Below are 16,841 nucleotides of genomic sequence, written 5' to 3'. Positions count from 1 at the left end.
CGCTGTTTGTTAACTTAAGCCATAAAATCATTAAAAAATATTTTTTATGTAGTCTGGTGTGCTACAACAATTGCAAGCCCATCAACACACTGCTATTCATTATCTATACTTTCTTGCAATCCTCAGGGGAAGTCAGGATTGCTGCTGTGAAGGTGACAGTGTGACAGAGGTGGGGTTATCCACTACTTGGTTTAATTGCCATGAATGCTTTAACTTGGTCAGCCCCGAATTGGTCAGGTAGTTGGACTAGATGATAGTTGTAGGTCCCTTCCAACTGAAGTAGTCCTGTTCTGTTCTGTTTTATTCTATTCTATTCCTAAATCTCATGAGACTATGGAAATGTAACTCTCAGATCAACCTGTTTCTTTTTTTGTTATGATACACTGTTTAAAAATGCTGAGCTACAAACCGGAGATGGAAACTACTAACCTATTCCCCACTTTGGAAGGTAATTGACTACTAATAAAGAATTTTGTTTTCTCATCTTATTGCCTTCTAAAAAGTACCAGAGATCTTTCTGGTGGTAGAGACTCCTTATTCACTGAATCATTATTATCATTTTGTCTGGACATACTGACACATGCATGGTCATAGAAGAAATATAAGTACTAAATTTTACATAATTTAGAACCTGCATCAACTGTGTTTCTGATTTCCTGATAAAAGCATGTTTGGGTTGCAATCCTTTAGGACTTGATGTAAAGAACAAATCTTTGAAATCAGCCAAACAGAAAGCATCATTCTGAGTTTGCAGATATCTAATTGACTGATATCTAGGGGTTACAGGCTCACTGAGCCGAGCATTGACTCACTAGAGTTTCCTAGCATTAAAACAATAACAGCAATGAAAAGAAAAGATAGCATGCTAGGAAATCTATTTACCTGTTAAGGGCACAACATCAAGGAAGCTATAGTTAAGCTCACTAGACTGCTGGTTGAATGGAACTGCTGAAGAAAAAAATAAATTGGAGTTTCCATTGAAATTTGAACTGTTTTCCTTTCTTCTCTTTTTATGCTTTCTGACTGGCTTCATTTGGTACTAAAATTGAGGTTTAAAATTACCTCCTCATGGCTGCAAGAAACAGTCAACTGTACTTGAACTGAAAAATATCTTGCACATCACATTCTGCACTGGCTGAACAAGAGCTGCAACAACTAAATCCCAGTTATTGTAAAAACAACCCAGGAATGGAAAATGTCTGAAAGGTATACACAGTCACACAATCCTTAAGGATCTGTGCTTTGTGATAATGATGATGAGCCAAACCAGAGACTACTATGAAAGAATAGCAGTAGTTTCATAATCCTGACATGATCACAGTAACTGTTGGCAGTTGTATAACTTGGAGTTCAGTTTTTCTGGCTCTGTATATATTCTAGGTTTATATTATGCAAAAGCACACTTAAACATGTATAGGTAGATATACATATGCATGGTTTTCTTCTGTTCCACCTGCCATTCCTTATTCTTCAGACTATGCACTTCCCTGTAAAATAGAAATGCTAAAAATGCATTTGCAGAAACAGAAAACCTACTATATTACTCTTGCAGATAACAATGTCTGTACTCCTACAGAAATATTTAGAAAACCAGCACAGTGGCAGGTCTGTCATTTTGTCAGTGTTCTCTTGGATTAATTTCTTTCTCCACTGAATCAAAACTACCATTCCTTAAGATTCTTTCAAAACTAAAAATAAATCAAACTGTGAAAAACTCTCAAATAGTTACCAGAAAATTCCATATTAGAAATGGATATAGACTCTTCTTAGACAAAATTTGCATTTTGACCACAGCCAGATGTGTTGAGGCTTGTCTGTCAGTTCAGCCATATTGAAATAGTCAAAATTCTGTCTTCAACCACTCATGCCTCAGAAGTGCTGCACATTAAGTGGCATGGCTGTAATATAGCCTGTGCCATGGTTTAAGCCCAGCTGGCAACTAAGTACCACACAGATGCTCACTCAGTGTGCGTGTCCTCCCTGGTGGATGAGGAGAAGAATCAGGAAAAAAAGTAACTTGCAGGTCGAGATAAGAACAGATTAATAATCAAAACAAAGTAAAATATAATAATGACAATACTAATACAACTAATTGCAAAATGAAAGGGAAAGGGGGAGAGAGAGATAAAACCTAAGAAAGAAAAGTGATGCACAATGCAATTGTTCACCACCTGTTGACTGATGCCCAGCCCATCCAAAAGCCACAACTCATCCCTCTCCCACGTAACAACCCCAGTTTATACCCTGGGCATGATGTTCTACGGTATGGGATATCCCTTTGGCCAGTTCAGATAAGCCATGCTCCCTCCTGACTCCTTGTTCACCTGCTCACTGGCAGAGCACGGGACACTGAAAAATCCTTGACTTGGGGCAAGCGCTACTTAAACATCAGTGTGTTATCAACTTTATTCTTGTACTAAATCTAAAACACATCAATATACCTGCAACTAAGAAAAAAAACCGAACTCTATCCCAGTTGAAACCAGGTTTCTAACCTGTCAGACAAAGAACTGTTTTGCCAGTTAAATATTTGTACAACTTCCACACTGTCCTTAATCGTCACCAACACACCTGTCAATTACTTGGTTTGGGAATTAATAGAGCTATCATGTTTGGCAAAATTATGTGCATAGCTCATTCCACATCCAGAAACAAATGCTGATTTGTTTGAGTCACTTTTTTAAATATCATTGGTCATTTTTTAGCTCTGCTCTCCACCAAATCAAATTTCAGTCTTATTTTTTGGACAAACTTTAGAAATTGATTAAAAAATAGAACCTCACCTGAATATTAACTGTCAAAAGATGGCCAGAGATACAGCACTTCAGTCATCCTATGCCATTAATATGACAATTAACTTTCACTTTCCTGTATTTACCTGTAACCATCTGAAAGATCGATTTAGTCAGAGAACAGTGTAAACTCAAAATGTCATCAGTCTTATATCTTACACAACATATGCAAGAAGCCCATTCATATCTTACACAACATATGCAAGAAGCCCATTCTTAATTAAAGAACATTAAGAGACTGCAGAACAAATCCACAAGGATTATATGAATAAACACTCTCAGAAGACACAAAAGGGCAGAAGAAAATATCAGATTTAAAAATCTGGTTGATTGGAGAACAGTCCTTAAAGAAACTAGATGGTAAGCAGCTGGAGTCATTTCCCTCTACCTTATTAACTGACATCAGCCTGGTCTCTCAAAATTCATGGCAATTTAGCTTGTATCCCATATGCTGCCTCCAAGTAAAGGACAGATCATATCAGTTTAGTGACCAAGGACGCCTCTGCTCTCCACAATGGCCAGTGAGCATAAAGTATTTTAGTTCACATCAATTCTGCTTTAAAAAATACCCTGAAGAAAGTTATTATGTGTATTTAGTTGAACTGAAAAGATAATCAGTTGAACAATTCTGGGGATGATGAAAATGTTTACTTGCTTCTCACAGTAAGAATTTTGCTGTTTTCATCCATAATAGCCCAGCTTCAGCAAGCCCAGAATTCACTTTTTGAAGTCAGGAACAGCATAAAACCTCATGTTTCCTTCAGCTAATCTGTTCCCTCACCTCTCTAACTCTGTTTAAGCAGCTCAGCCACATTATCACAATCTTCAGCTGGCACACAATATCTACTTAATAGCGTCTATTACGTTGTTTCATTACAGCAACTCTTCTCCATGCCTCCTAACATTTTACCCAGTCTGTCCATCTGGCATTTTCTAAACCCAGACTACGTACGTTTTTCTTGTTTGGCTTGCAAAAGATATAGCTGAAAATTTAGCCCCAGAAGTTTGACATGAAAAATGAAAAACACATCAATCCATATTTCTCATTGTTTTGAAGAGTTTAACTAGGCTTACAGTTTTAAGTGGAACTATGATTGAGAGAGATGCAATTTGAAAAACCTTGCACATAAAACACATTAAAGAGATAACTAAATTGGCTGCACAAAATACTCAAGTTTTTTAAGCTGCTAAAAAAATGGCACCTTTTATTTTTGCTGCTTGTTATTTATTCCTAACATATCACATATTTTTAACTTTCATTCTCCTAATGCATTATGAAACTAGGTATAAAAAAGCATCTAAAAATTAAAACATTAATGCATGGTAGAAATTGTCAGAACAAATGAGTACACGTTCAAAGAGAAAAAATGATAACAGTCAAACTCGTACAGTGACATGCAGTTATTTCACTTCTAATACTTTTTTATATTCCTCTCCATCTCCTCCTTTTTTTTCCATTCATAAATTATTTGCTCCAGAAAGTTTAACATTGTACATAAAGTTACCAGTAATCCTAGGTTTAGGTATCGCTAATCTTGTATGGTTGAGGATTTCTCTCTAGAGCATTTCAGATCTAAATGTAATTGAATATAAAAGTATCCATTCACACTACAGATAAGATTTGTCCTCTTGCTTATCTTGAGGTACCTGGTTGAAGCTACTCATTTGGGCATTCTGCACTATCACTGGTAAAAGGTGAGGAAACACTCATGTTTTAGGATAACCTAAGGAATCCTCCCTCGCCAGTGACACGTTCAGACACTGTTACTTGAGTTTCAGTGTTCAGGTTAAGTGAGATTAATCCCAACTGAAAGAACTCATGGGCTTGCATACTTTTAAATGTGCAGGCAAATTTATTTGTGCTTAACAAAACAAGGCTATGCTCATAGTCAGGGAAAGCTACCAACAACAATTATAAAGAATGGCTGGTTTACAAAACAGAATTCACGCATATGTACCTAGTCCTTTTTTTTCTTTTAAAACACCTAGAAAAAAGCTTTGCTCCAAGTAAATAAGGAAAGAAGTTTTCTGTACTCCTTGACAGGTAAAATATCTCTTTAGACTGGTAAATAACACGTGGATTTGAGTAAGACTTGCTAAAATGACAGCAATGAAACAGAATCTGTAAGAGAAACTGTTTTGTGGAAGACAGATTACAAACTTCTGCTTGATTAGCATTTAAATAATTCCATAAAGAGTTTGCAAATATTGAAAAGAAACATACCTGGCATTAATGCAGTAGTACAGAATAGCTTCGCCTGCATGATTTTACTTTCATTTAGTAGCTCTTCTTTGGTTATTGGAAGATCTAGAACATCTCGAATAATTTCTGCCGATTCCAGGGGTTTCTTACCCATAACCAAGGATTTCACATCCCAGGTATATGATTTTCCAAAACGCCCACAGATCTCTTCGAACACTACTGAATACAGACGCTCGGTATCTGTCAAACAAACAAAAGAAAAGAAAGAAAATGAAGCCCATGTATAGCCAGCTAGGCAGCTGTCTTGCAAATGGACCACATAAATGGTCAGAGAGTGAACTGCCAGGAGCCAGAGGGCTCATACTGAAGCGAGTAAAACTGCCTCCCTTTATTCGCAGAGGGGATCCCAGGTTTCCAGGATCACCTCACAAGTACCAAGGTTTTTCAAGCTGTCGCTTCTGTGGTAACTAAGGGTCTCAGCAAAGAACTATCTGGACCCTCTCTTTCATCACCTTTCTTTACTATCCAAGTTAGCAAGAAGTGTCTTAATTAAAATACTCTATGCTTTCTATGAGAAAGAAAAGAAGGGAAGGAAGGAAATCTGGTACTTGGGGGATGTCATTACACATTCCATGTAAATTGAAAAAAGAAAAAAAAGAATTAATTATTTAAGAGTGTCTTTGAACAGAAGCTTCTGAGTGCCTTCAAAGACGTAACAGTCATTACTATAGTGCTGCTGGCAGTGCTGCATTTACATGGGATTACTCCAGCAAAACACACCCACTTGTATTTCCAGGGGATTTCAGACGAGAATAAACTTAAGGCTGAATTTTGGCAGCTTATATGTCAAAGATGTTTTAGCTTTCAAGCTATTTTTTTAATAGAAACAAATAATCCGTCCTTTCTCCCCCGCCCAACAAATCTTTGAAAAAGAAGGTCATTAATATTTAATTTAACACTAATATGGGGAAGAAATGTACTTTCAGCTCTTGGCTTCATTTCAGCAAAGATCTTGAACACTGGCTTTTCTACCAGTCTGTTTATCTTTTCAAGTAGTGTCCTTTGAAAAGCCAGCTATTGCTGTTAACCATGCTTTAATTTCCTTGTCATGCATGTCTTTGCCTTCTGTATCTCTAAAGGTATGTTTATTACTATCACTTTAGCAATGAAAGAGAAGAGAAGAAAAAGATAAAGAAAAGGAAGGAAAGAAGTTGCTCTTATGAGAAATTTAGAGAAATTCAGGACTTCACTCATCAACATGTCCTTTGTCATGTAAAAACATTTTTGTAGATAATAAAATAGTGAAATAATTCATGTGAGAAGGTAAATTAAGAATACAATGTTTAAAATTCACAGTTCCCCCTTTCCTTTTTTTCTTATACACTGTTTTTTCTTCTATATCTCAGACTCACCAGTTGAAGGACATAAAATTCTTACTCTAAACTTAAAATTGAGAAAGAAAATTAATCCTCATCCTGTTAAATAATAAATATCAAGCTAAGCAGAATTAAAACAAAACAAGGAAACAAAAAATTCTAGAACATGAAAATTTTCCTATGAGTCTCTATGATAATTACATGTTAATCTACCTGAAAGTGAAAGATTCAACTCCATAGCTAAAGACACTAATTTAAAAAGTCTCCTGCATTTTAAGTATCACATAGTTGACTGGTGAATGAAAATACTCTTCTCATTTCTAGTTCTCATCTCTTGATATATCTTTTACATGGACATTATCAGCAGGATGTTCTGTCCATCTACTTGCTACATTTCACTGGGAATGAGTAATATTCATTCCCCAGTCACATATTATCTTCTAGTCATTTTTACAGCAACCCTTTTTCTATGTAACAGCACAGGCAGCTCCACTGGTGTTGTTTACAGTGTGCAAAAGCTAGTCACAATAAATACAAATAAAGTGACAAGAATGACAGAGGCACTGGATTACTCAATTTGTTATCTGGCACAAAAATATGCTGATGTGCATTCAGAAAGACTTACAGGTCACCTGGCAACAGACCACAGTGCATAAGTGGAGTGCATGATCTGATCAAATCACTGCAGAGTCAGAATTAGAAGTGCAGATCTACCTAGGCAGAGGGTACAGTAAGCATCAAAGCAGTATCTAAACCTCAGCTTTAGCAATCACTTACACATGAGGACAGCTTATTACAGAAGATTATGACCTCATGAATGAATACAGAACTTGATTTTTTCAGAATGTTTTACACGTTCTGAATTTATTAAAATTATGTTATTGTGATTCTAAAATAATCTGTAGTTTATCAAGGAGATAGGGTTAGTTGGCATGGAAGCTTCTTTTAGCTGTAGCTCATCTTAATCATTAGTTTTGAGTTCTTAGTCTGAATAACCCATCCCAACTTTGCATTAAGCTTTCCAGATGAAATACACCTATGATTTATCCCTTCTGCTAGGAGTTCAAACCGTCTTAAACAGAATTTAATTGTGTGTATTCAAGATATTTTAGTAAGTCAAAATCAGATCCCAGACACTGAAACTCGGCAAGAGTTTTGTTTTGTTGTTTGGTTTTTTTTCTTTTAGGGATATTGAAATGGTTAAGGAGAAGAATTTTAATTTAAGCAACAGGTTTCTTGTATCCGTACCTGTGAGGTAGATTTCTATTTAAACGTAGAAGAGTACCATTTTCAGTATTCGATTCAGCCAAATTCAAACACAGACAGTCATTTTTACCAACACTGTGGCCCAAGACTGAGAAAATCTCATTGGATTTCATCACTATCAATAGTGAATGAACACAGAGACTGATTTTGCTTTCCTATCAGTCTTTCACAATATTCCTTTAATCTCTTTGGGGTATGCAACTGTGTAAAAAAACCACACATATTACTGAAATGCTCAAATGGGGTACAAGAAATAAATATAATTATAAACCAGAATATAATTATAGAAGTGTGAATTTTTCCTTTGCTTTTTGCAACTCGATGGCATTTAGCACAGCATAAACTGTAAACTTGCAAACAAATCTATACAATGGCTGGAATGGTGGGGGCAATCAAGACTCCAGAAAGTATCAGATGTTTCCTCTAATCATGGAGTTATAGTAACAACATTCACATTTTCTCTCATTTCTGGATTTAAATATAACACAGACCCTTGTGTGCTTATTATCCCACTGAATCAACTGAACAGTTTCAAAGAACACGGATTTAAACAGAATAATGGTAAAGCCAAAGTAGTGACAGATTTCCCATCAAAAAGACTGACTTTTGTCGAGTCCTGGGTATCACATGCAGAACTCAGTCAATGGTCCTCATGCCCACCTATTTCAACATCAGCAAAATCATGAACTCACGGTTCCTTTCCCTCTCTCTCTCTCTCTCTCTCCAGCGTACAAAGACACGGCTGATCAGCTCACTGACCAGTCGTGTCAAGTTTGTGAGACTCAGGAGGATAAAAAATGCTGCAGCACAACGTGAAAGCAAGGAAATGGATGTCTTTCAATAAGTCTCTGTGCTCTAAAGGGATCACTCATCAATCTTTCCATTCTACAACCTCTCTCCCCACAGGCAGTACATGCCCGTAGCTCATTCAGTCACAGAAGTGAAGCGATTCTTGAAATATCCATACAACTGAGGATATGAGTATCAAACAGTGGGACATCTAACACAATTCCTAACGGTTTGTGGACTATCACAGAGTTTAGGAAGAACCACTGGCAAGGTAAAAGCTACTGAACAGCAAACAGAACGGAACAAGGAACACCCTCTCAACACAAAAAAGAAATTAAGATATTACTATCCACAACTTATCAATTACAGTTCCATCTCAAAAACAATCAAAGGGAAAAAAAGAAAAAAAAAAGCCCAAAACCACCAAACCACAAAAATAAAAAGGGTCACTGAGGGAGCAATACTTTATGTCACTAAATAAAGCATTGTGCATAACTCATTCCCCATTCTTCTGCTATCCTTATAATTTCTTTCAGAGAGAATTTAAGACTTTCCTCTTGAGGTATCAGCAGTCAAACAGGACAGACAAAACCAGTATAAATGATGCAAAATACTAGCAATTATACAAATGTCACTGGAACAGGTCTGAAATTGCAAAAAAATAATTTAGTTCACTTGGAACCACCGAAGAATTAGAGCTGAAGGCTCCCGACTTAGCAAAGATCAGAAAATAAAGGGAAAGTTTTTTAAATTTTATTTTTTATTTTATCTTGCAATTTGTGGCAAAAGGTCAGTCTTGCACTTCCAACATCCTTTCATTCATACTTTCACTACTACGAAAGCTAGTTTAAAAATGCATGACTATGGTTACCTATGATGGCTAATAGAAGAAAAAACCCAGCAGTTTCACAGCTGACCTCAAAATCACTTACAGCAGTTCAGCAAAAGTTGGGATGAGGAAGGCAGGCAACAGAAATCATCATTTGCGCAATGGCCTAAGTGTTACAGCACTAGTCTGGAAAACGAAACTCAGCCTTTCAAACACCCTAAGGGCCTGAGCCTACTTTTCTAACATCACATTAATTTTTTTATGCTATTATGTCATATACATATGTATATACACTTTTATACCTATAATCCATTTATATGCTTGCGTATATATAGATAAAGCATATATTTTTATACATTTACTTATACATAGTCTATGTATAGCACTGTGTTTTACAGGCAAAAGCTGTCTTTTAAAGAATAAAACTCAGGATGAGTACAATCCAGTGAATACAAATCAACCTGGAGCCTGTTGACTCAACGGCTCATTAAAGAGATGCGGTTTAAACTGCTTAGCACAGAAAGCCTCCCGAGGAGAAAAGGAGAAAAAGGAACGTTCTATTCTTTGAAGACAAGGAAAAGGAATGTTCTATTCTTTACTGTAGTATTCCCCCCGATTCCTTCCATGAACTTGCTTAGGAAGAAAAATGAAATCTAAATTTATCATTTTAGAGACACCCATTTCAGTCACTGCCGCAGGATGAAATAAACACTCCTTTCACGCATTGCTCAACCAAAATATTTGAGCCATGCCTAAATGTCAAGGTATGTGGTGCTGATGTACCCAACCAGGTGGGTTGAACCTAAAGGTAGTCTGGACCACCAAACTAAAGGAAATGTTGCTGCAGTATTCATGTCTTTAACCTTTCAGCTGATCTACTCTCATAATCAGTACCACTTAAGTTCGTTTTATTGTTACCTGGAAGTTAAAGGAAGGTGAAGTCTCTATTAAAATAAACACTAAACATTAAATAATAGCTACTTCAAAATCATGAGGTAGTTATAAAGAACAAGTTATTCAGTAAACCATTTTACATGACTGATAAACCATAACCTCCAAAGATAAAGAAAAAAAATTACTATAATTGCTGAAAATTAAAATGACTGCTTCCAATTTGAGTAGTGATCTGCACATCATTATATTTTTGATTAGCGCTTAGAAAAATTCACTGAAAATGATCCATTATTCATTTTAGTAAGGAGCAGGTAGAAGTATTCTGGAGCTTTATTTCTTGCAAACCTTCTTTTTTTTTTCATTGTACTTGAATATTAATATAAGTACACTCCAAGACAGATGAATACATTACACAGTGATTACTTCACTAAGGCCAGAGAAACACACTGCCACTGGCTAAGTCAGTGTGGTCAATCTGTTTGCCCTTCTCTGATTTCAGACATCCTACTATGAATTCAGGTTGTTGCTAACAGGTCTAAAAAGACAGTATATTTGGTGCCCAAACAATAGCAGCTGCATGGAACTGTTCCCAAATGAGTATCACGTATTTGCCCCTCTGGGCTTATATTACTGGGAGAATTCTTCAATGGCAGCTACAGAGGAAGCCAATTTCTCATTTTATATGCAGAAAAACATGTTACTTCTATGGAGAGGGAAAGAAGCTTCTGAACAAATTCAAAAGGCTTTTAGTTTACATTAATATAGCAGACCTATCTTAATGCTATCTTGTATTCTCATATACACCTTATCCTTCCTTTTAATGCCACAGGGAAGTGAAAGAACAGTTCACGAATAAACCATGCAAATGTTCTTCTGATGTGGAACTGTAAACAAATACTCTGGTACAATACAAAATAGCAGATGAAAAAGTAAAGAGAAGTCCGTATTTCAATTCCAGAGCACAAGGGAATCCAACTTTGAAATAGCAGGCAATATATATGACTTAATGCAAAACATTCTAAAACTGTACTTACTAAGCATCACCTATGTGACAGCATCATATTAGCTTAAAAATAGAAAAGCTATTGATTCACAGAAACTGCCTGATATGCTTTCCTAAACTCTCACACAGAGCCTTAACCATTAAAAATAGAACTATGCAAACAGCAGTTGATATGGTGCCTAAAAAATCCTGCCTGTAGGATTGAAACCTACAGTTAACAGTGAAGCAGCTTCTTAAAATGTGTATGAGGAGACCGGAGTCAGGTCACAGTTACACCACCATTAACATATGAGCGACTATACCAAGGCAACAGTGTTACACAAGGAATGTTCTCTACCAGAGGAGCAATTGCCAGCTCTGAACACACTGTCAGCTTATAACATGTTCACAAGAAGTTAGCCTTTCACCAAGGGGGTACCTCCTCTTCTTGAGATGTTGCTGACAACACATAGCAGCAGTTCACTGACCCGAGGAACACAAAACAGGGTTTATAAAGTTGTTTTGGAATTAGATGCTCCAAGGCATGTGGATAAAATACCACACAAAACAGATGAAACCAGAAGGATCACTGTATTATCAAATTCAGCAGAAGAATAACCAACGACATCTTCTTAATGAAAATTCTGGAGGGTTAATCCTGGCTAGATGTCAGGTACCCAACCCAAACTGCTCTGTCACTTCCCTTCTAAGCTGAACTGGGGAGAGAAAATACAATGAAAGACTTGTGGGTCAAGATAAGGGTAGGGAGAGATCACTCACCAGCTACCATCACAAGCAAAACAGATTCAGCTTGGGGAAATTATATGAATCAAATCAGAGTAGGGGAATATGAAATAACATCAAATCTTAAAACACCTTCCCTGCACCCATCCCTTCTTCCTGGGCTTAATTTTACTCTCAAGTTCTCTACCTTGTCCACTGCAGCAGCACAGGTGGGCAGGGAAGGAGGGTTGCCTTTAGTTCATCAAGTCCCTGCCGCTCATTCCTCTGCAGGGGAAGGACTCCCCACACTCTTCCCCTGCTCCATTGTGGGGTCCCTGCCCCTGCAGACAGACCTCCATGAACTTATCACCGTCTGAGTCCTTCCCATGGGCTGTAGTTCTTCATCAACTGCCCCAGCATGGGTCCCTTCCAGGGGTTGCAGTCCTTCAGGAAGACAGTTCCAGCATGGGTGCCCTGCAGGGTCACAGGTCCTGCCAGCAAACCCACTCCAGTATGCAGTTCCCACAGGATCACAGCCTTCTTCATTCACCTGCTTCAGCATGTGGTCCTCCAGGGGCTGCAGGTGAATATCTGCTCCACTGTGAACCTCCATGGGATTTAGGGGCACAGCTGCCTGACCGTGGTCTGCACGAGAGGCTGCAGGAGAATCTCTGCTCCAGTGCCTGGAGCACCTCCTCCCCCTCCTTCTTCACTGACCTTGGTGTCTGCAAGGCTGTTTCTCTCACATATTCTTGCTCCTCTGTCCTTGCTGCTGTTGCACAGCAGTTTTTTTACCTTCTTAAACCTGTCACCCCCAGACAATGGGCTCAGCCTTGGCCAGCAGCAGATCCATCTTGCAGTGGGCTGGCACTGGTTCTGTTGGACACTGGGGAAGCTCTGGCAGCTTTTCACAAAGCCACCTCAACAGCCCACTCCACAACCCACCCCTTCCAACTACCAAAACCTTGCTTTACACACCCAATACAAATATATACTTTCTTGAGGAAAAGTAATAAAAAACATAACCTTTCCTGAACCATCCCAGATCTGTTCTGTTTAACCCACAACCTAAAAGAGCAACAATGGAAAAAAGAATAGTCATGAGAGTGGAAAGAAGGGTCAGAAAATTTTTTTCCTTCCTCAAAAAAACCCCAACAAAATAATACCATAGAGGAAATTCTCTTCAGCACACCATAGCTTTCTTAAAAATACTGATTTCCTTATTCTCAGAAAGCTTTTTCCTGCCCCGGAGACTACAGATAGATAGATAGATAGGTAGTTAGATAGATAGATATACACATATATAAAAGGTTTAATCAAGTTGCAAATTGAAGACTTTCACTGTTATATGTTTCTAAATCACTTTCTGTAACACTGTCAAAAGGTCAGTTTCCTCAACAGTGGAAACATTTCAAAAGACAGAGTGACTTCAACAGAAAACAAACCCATTATTTTTCCACTATGATCTTGGACAATGTTCTAAACTTAATTGCAGCAATGTGTCAAACATACTACCACAAAGGAAGTGTAAAGAACTACAGATTAATAAAGCTAATCGCTTCTGTCCACTCAAGAGCACCCAAAATTTTTGAAGTAAATCTGCTGATGGAGTAATTTCTCTGTGGTGATAACACCAAGAGCAGAAAATCAAACATCATCAAATAGCTTGATTCTCCCAGAGTGAGGATGTCCCATCATGGCTGACGATCTACAGTCAAGAGGAAAGAGTCAGAATACTGCAAGACCCGATCACAGTGACTCTTTAACAGTTATATACCAAGAACTCCTAATCCTAACCATAACCTAAATTACAAAAAAAAAAAAAAAAAAAAGAAGAAAAAAAAAGGAGAATCAGATCTTTGAGATTCATAAGTGTGATACAGCAAACTGAAAATTGTTTTATAAGCTGTAATACCTGTTTGAAAACTGTAGAAGGAACCTCAAAACCAGGGTATAGATACCAATATAATGAAATTCCAATACCACATAACAGTGGACTTCCTACAGGTGAGCCACAGGCTTCTCTGAAGTTACATGACCACAGCCCTTGCCTCTCATGTGGGGCTGAGGATCAGAGCAGAGAGGTTATTCTCACAGAGTGCTGAAAAACTTCACACAGAGACTGTGAGAGTTGTCCTTAGCAGTAATCCAGAGGCAAGTCCTAACTGACTCTCAGATCAAATACAGCCTGCAGCCCAAAGCAGGACCACTCAAAGTTAGTGGGCTATCATGAATGATGGTACAGGAGTTCTTCTTGTTTCCTAACAAGATGAGTAGAAGCACAGAACTACTGGAAGACTGTCATTTGCTTTAGAATATAATCAGCTTGCTTATAATTAGCAGAGTGAAATAAAAACTTATACTTGGCCATGGAAGCTTTTAACTAAGCCCCATCGAAGCCACTGAGAGATAGGTACCTAAACCACAGAAAATTTGGGTTGGAAAGGACCTTGAAATATCACTTAGTCCACTAAGGGGGATCGGGTTGCTCAAAGCTCCATCCAACACACAATGCTTTTGTGTTTCTGAGCTAAAATACCATTTGTACTCCAAAATCTGAACTGCAGATGCTGTGCACTGAGAACACCCCGTATGGCAAAAGGACCTCTTCCTATTCCCAGGAAATTAAGCTACTCAGCTGCAGTCTGTTTCTGTACTAGACTTTTGTAATATTCCCCAATAAACTGACACAGAGTTCAGTATGCAATAACAGTTTTATAATGGGATTCTCTTTATTTTCCTCATGAGTATTAACATACTAATTCTCAGACCTGCTACTGAAGAGAGGTATAGTTTTCCTCCCAGTATGTATTTGAAATTTTGCTGGAAAACTTTAGCCTCTCTGTATAGACAATTTAGTCTACCTAATAATACCAGTATATATCACACTAAAAATAGCCTTTATTAACTGTAAAATCTTATCAGCATATTTTAAGCTAGGCTTCTGTTGTGAAAATTGTTTCCTTAAAATTCTACTTCCTATCTACTTAATATGGCAGATGCAGATTGATTAGGAAGCCTGAAAAACAAATATAAATATGAGGCATTGACTACAGTTCCTGTAAGAGATGGAAGAGACAATTCAAAATTAAACATTTCATGAAAATACCTGTGAAAGGATTTCAAATCACCTGATTTTGAAACCATCCCAGGGACATTCATCTGCAAAAAACTGCATCAATCTCTTTACTGCACATACAAATTATTTTCTTGTAGTAGAAGTGGCACACAGAACATAAAAATTTGGCACATATTAGGTGCCTAAAGGTTTATGTACTGGACCCAGTCCTCACTTTCAAGTAAAAATATTTTAGTTTTTAAAGCTTTTCTAAGAGTGGTATTTCCTGGCAGAGAGGAGGTGATTGAGAATCTCAACTCCCATGCTTGGATCAAACTGACTTCGTATTATTTTAGCATATTATGACAATTCTAAACTAGCATAAGGTCTTCAAACATCAAAATCCATTTAACCTAAACTCTACTATCTCATTTAAACCAGGGGGAAAATAATAAAACAGTACCAGAGATGTTTTATAAGAAGACAAAAAACTTATCCACACTACAATCCTGTCAGAATACAGTGATTATTAAAAGGTTCAGACAGAAAATCTCACCAACATGTCAGTGAACCCAATTCATATGAGGACTACAGGAGAAACAGAAAGCTGGAAGGAGACTCTCCAACAGTAGCTATTAAGGTTATATTTTCAGCTATCTCAAAGGGGAGAGGCTGAACCTTCTTTTGCTAGAGAGTGGTTCTGGACATAATGGAAATGTTATGTTATGACTCTGTTTTGAGTGTGACAGCTTAGAGTTACAAGAAACGCTGCTGTACATCCAGCTAAATGAAATAAAAAATATGTGTTCGGAGACTCACACGGTGCAAGAAACTTTAGTCTATCATTTCATCTTCCATATGAGTAATGTGATAAAAATAAAAAGAGATACTGTGAACTGAACTAGAAGTCATTCCACTTTCACTCAATCTTTCTTTCCTTCTAACCTCAGTTCTGCAAGCTCAGGTCAAAGTTTACATCTTGAGACACAAACAGCTTCACTCTCCTGTGGCTGGAATTTAATAAGCCTGACACAGGAGTTACTACACTGGAGTGTGCTTAGTTCTACTGCAACAGTGCTTGCAAAAGGCGGGCTGGTAAATTATATGCTCAATAAGTAGACAGAGGAGATTTTCTACTTTATTTTCAATAATAGCCCCAACTTCCTTCCCTCCATCCAAAATCTAAAGAAGGAAAAAAAAAAACCAGTCGCCTTTCTCTCACTACTCAGAATGAGGTAAAAATCTAATGAAATCAATTAAGTCACAACAGTACAAGCAAGAAACAAACAAGCTCACAGTTTCTGAATATAAACATGTGCAATAAGATATACATTTCCAATTCCACAGAATCTAACCTGAATTTAGATTTACAAAAAAGAAAAAATTTATTTTCTATCATACTGCTTATAAATGTGAAAATTGCTTTTGAAGGTGCATTGCAGGTAGCTGCTACCAAGGGGCAAGATGTTTAAGGAAATTAGGAAAAAAAATAGCCTCCATCACCTTACAAGGTATGGAAAAAATCTATAGCTAGAAATAATTAATAGAAGTATCACTTATGCAACTATATATAATAAGTATAAAACCAAACATGAACAGCTGTATTCAGTGGTATCCAAACAGATTTGACATACAAAATCTAGAATGAAGTAGAAGTTACCTTCTACTCATGAGTCTACCTCATGAAATAACTCTGAAAAATACGATTCGTAACAATTGCTGTTCAATAAATAGCTTCCCTAACCCCATTTCAGTAATTTCCTTTTGTTTGATCTAAAATCAAGCTTACAATCAGCAAGAGAAACTGCCTGCTTCATTTGCTGCATACACTGAACTGAGCCACCGAACCTAAATGACTTTTAGATAAAAACGTCCCATACCTTTTGACTCATTATGTTTTTAAACCATTAGAAGAACTAACCTGTCATA

General features: G+C 37.3%; 1 protein-coding gene and 1 long non-coding RNA gene across 7 annotated transcripts in view; both read right to left on the bottom strand.

The window, feature by feature from the left end:
- Positions 1 to 16,841, bottom strand: part of PUDP (pseudouridine 5'-phosphatase) — a 63,949-nt gene that overhangs the window by 34,995 nt on the left and 12,113 nt on the right. For all 6 annotated transcript variants that reach the window (XM_051795000.1, XM_051795006.1, XM_051795002.1 and 3 more), the window contains one exon: positions 5,017 to 5,235. In XM_051795000.1, the coding sequence (XP_051650960.1) occupies positions 5,017 to 5,235 (219 nt within the window). The remainder of the gene's footprint in view (positions 1 to 5,016; positions 5,236 to 16,841) is intronic.
- On the bottom strand, positions 1,764 to 4,794 carry LOC127474364 (uncharacterized). The gene is made up of 3 exons (XR_007905827.1): positions 3,181 to 4,794; positions 2,784 to 2,888; positions 1,764 to 1,980 (listed from the first exon to the last, which is right to left on the bottom strand). It is a non-coding gene; the product is annotated as an uncharacterized LOC127474364 (long non-coding RNA).

The sequence above is a fragment of the Manacus candei genome, unplaced genomic scaffold, assembly GCF_025592945.1.
Source record: "Manacus candei isolate 608988 ecotype Guabito, Panama unplaced genomic scaffold, ASM2559294v1 h1tg000041l, whole genome shotgun sequence".
Classification (NCBI taxonomy): domain Eukaryota; kingdom Metazoa; phylum Chordata; class Aves; order Passeriformes; family Pipridae; genus Manacus; species Manacus candei.
This window is presented reverse-complemented; position numbering and strand designations above follow the sequence as displayed.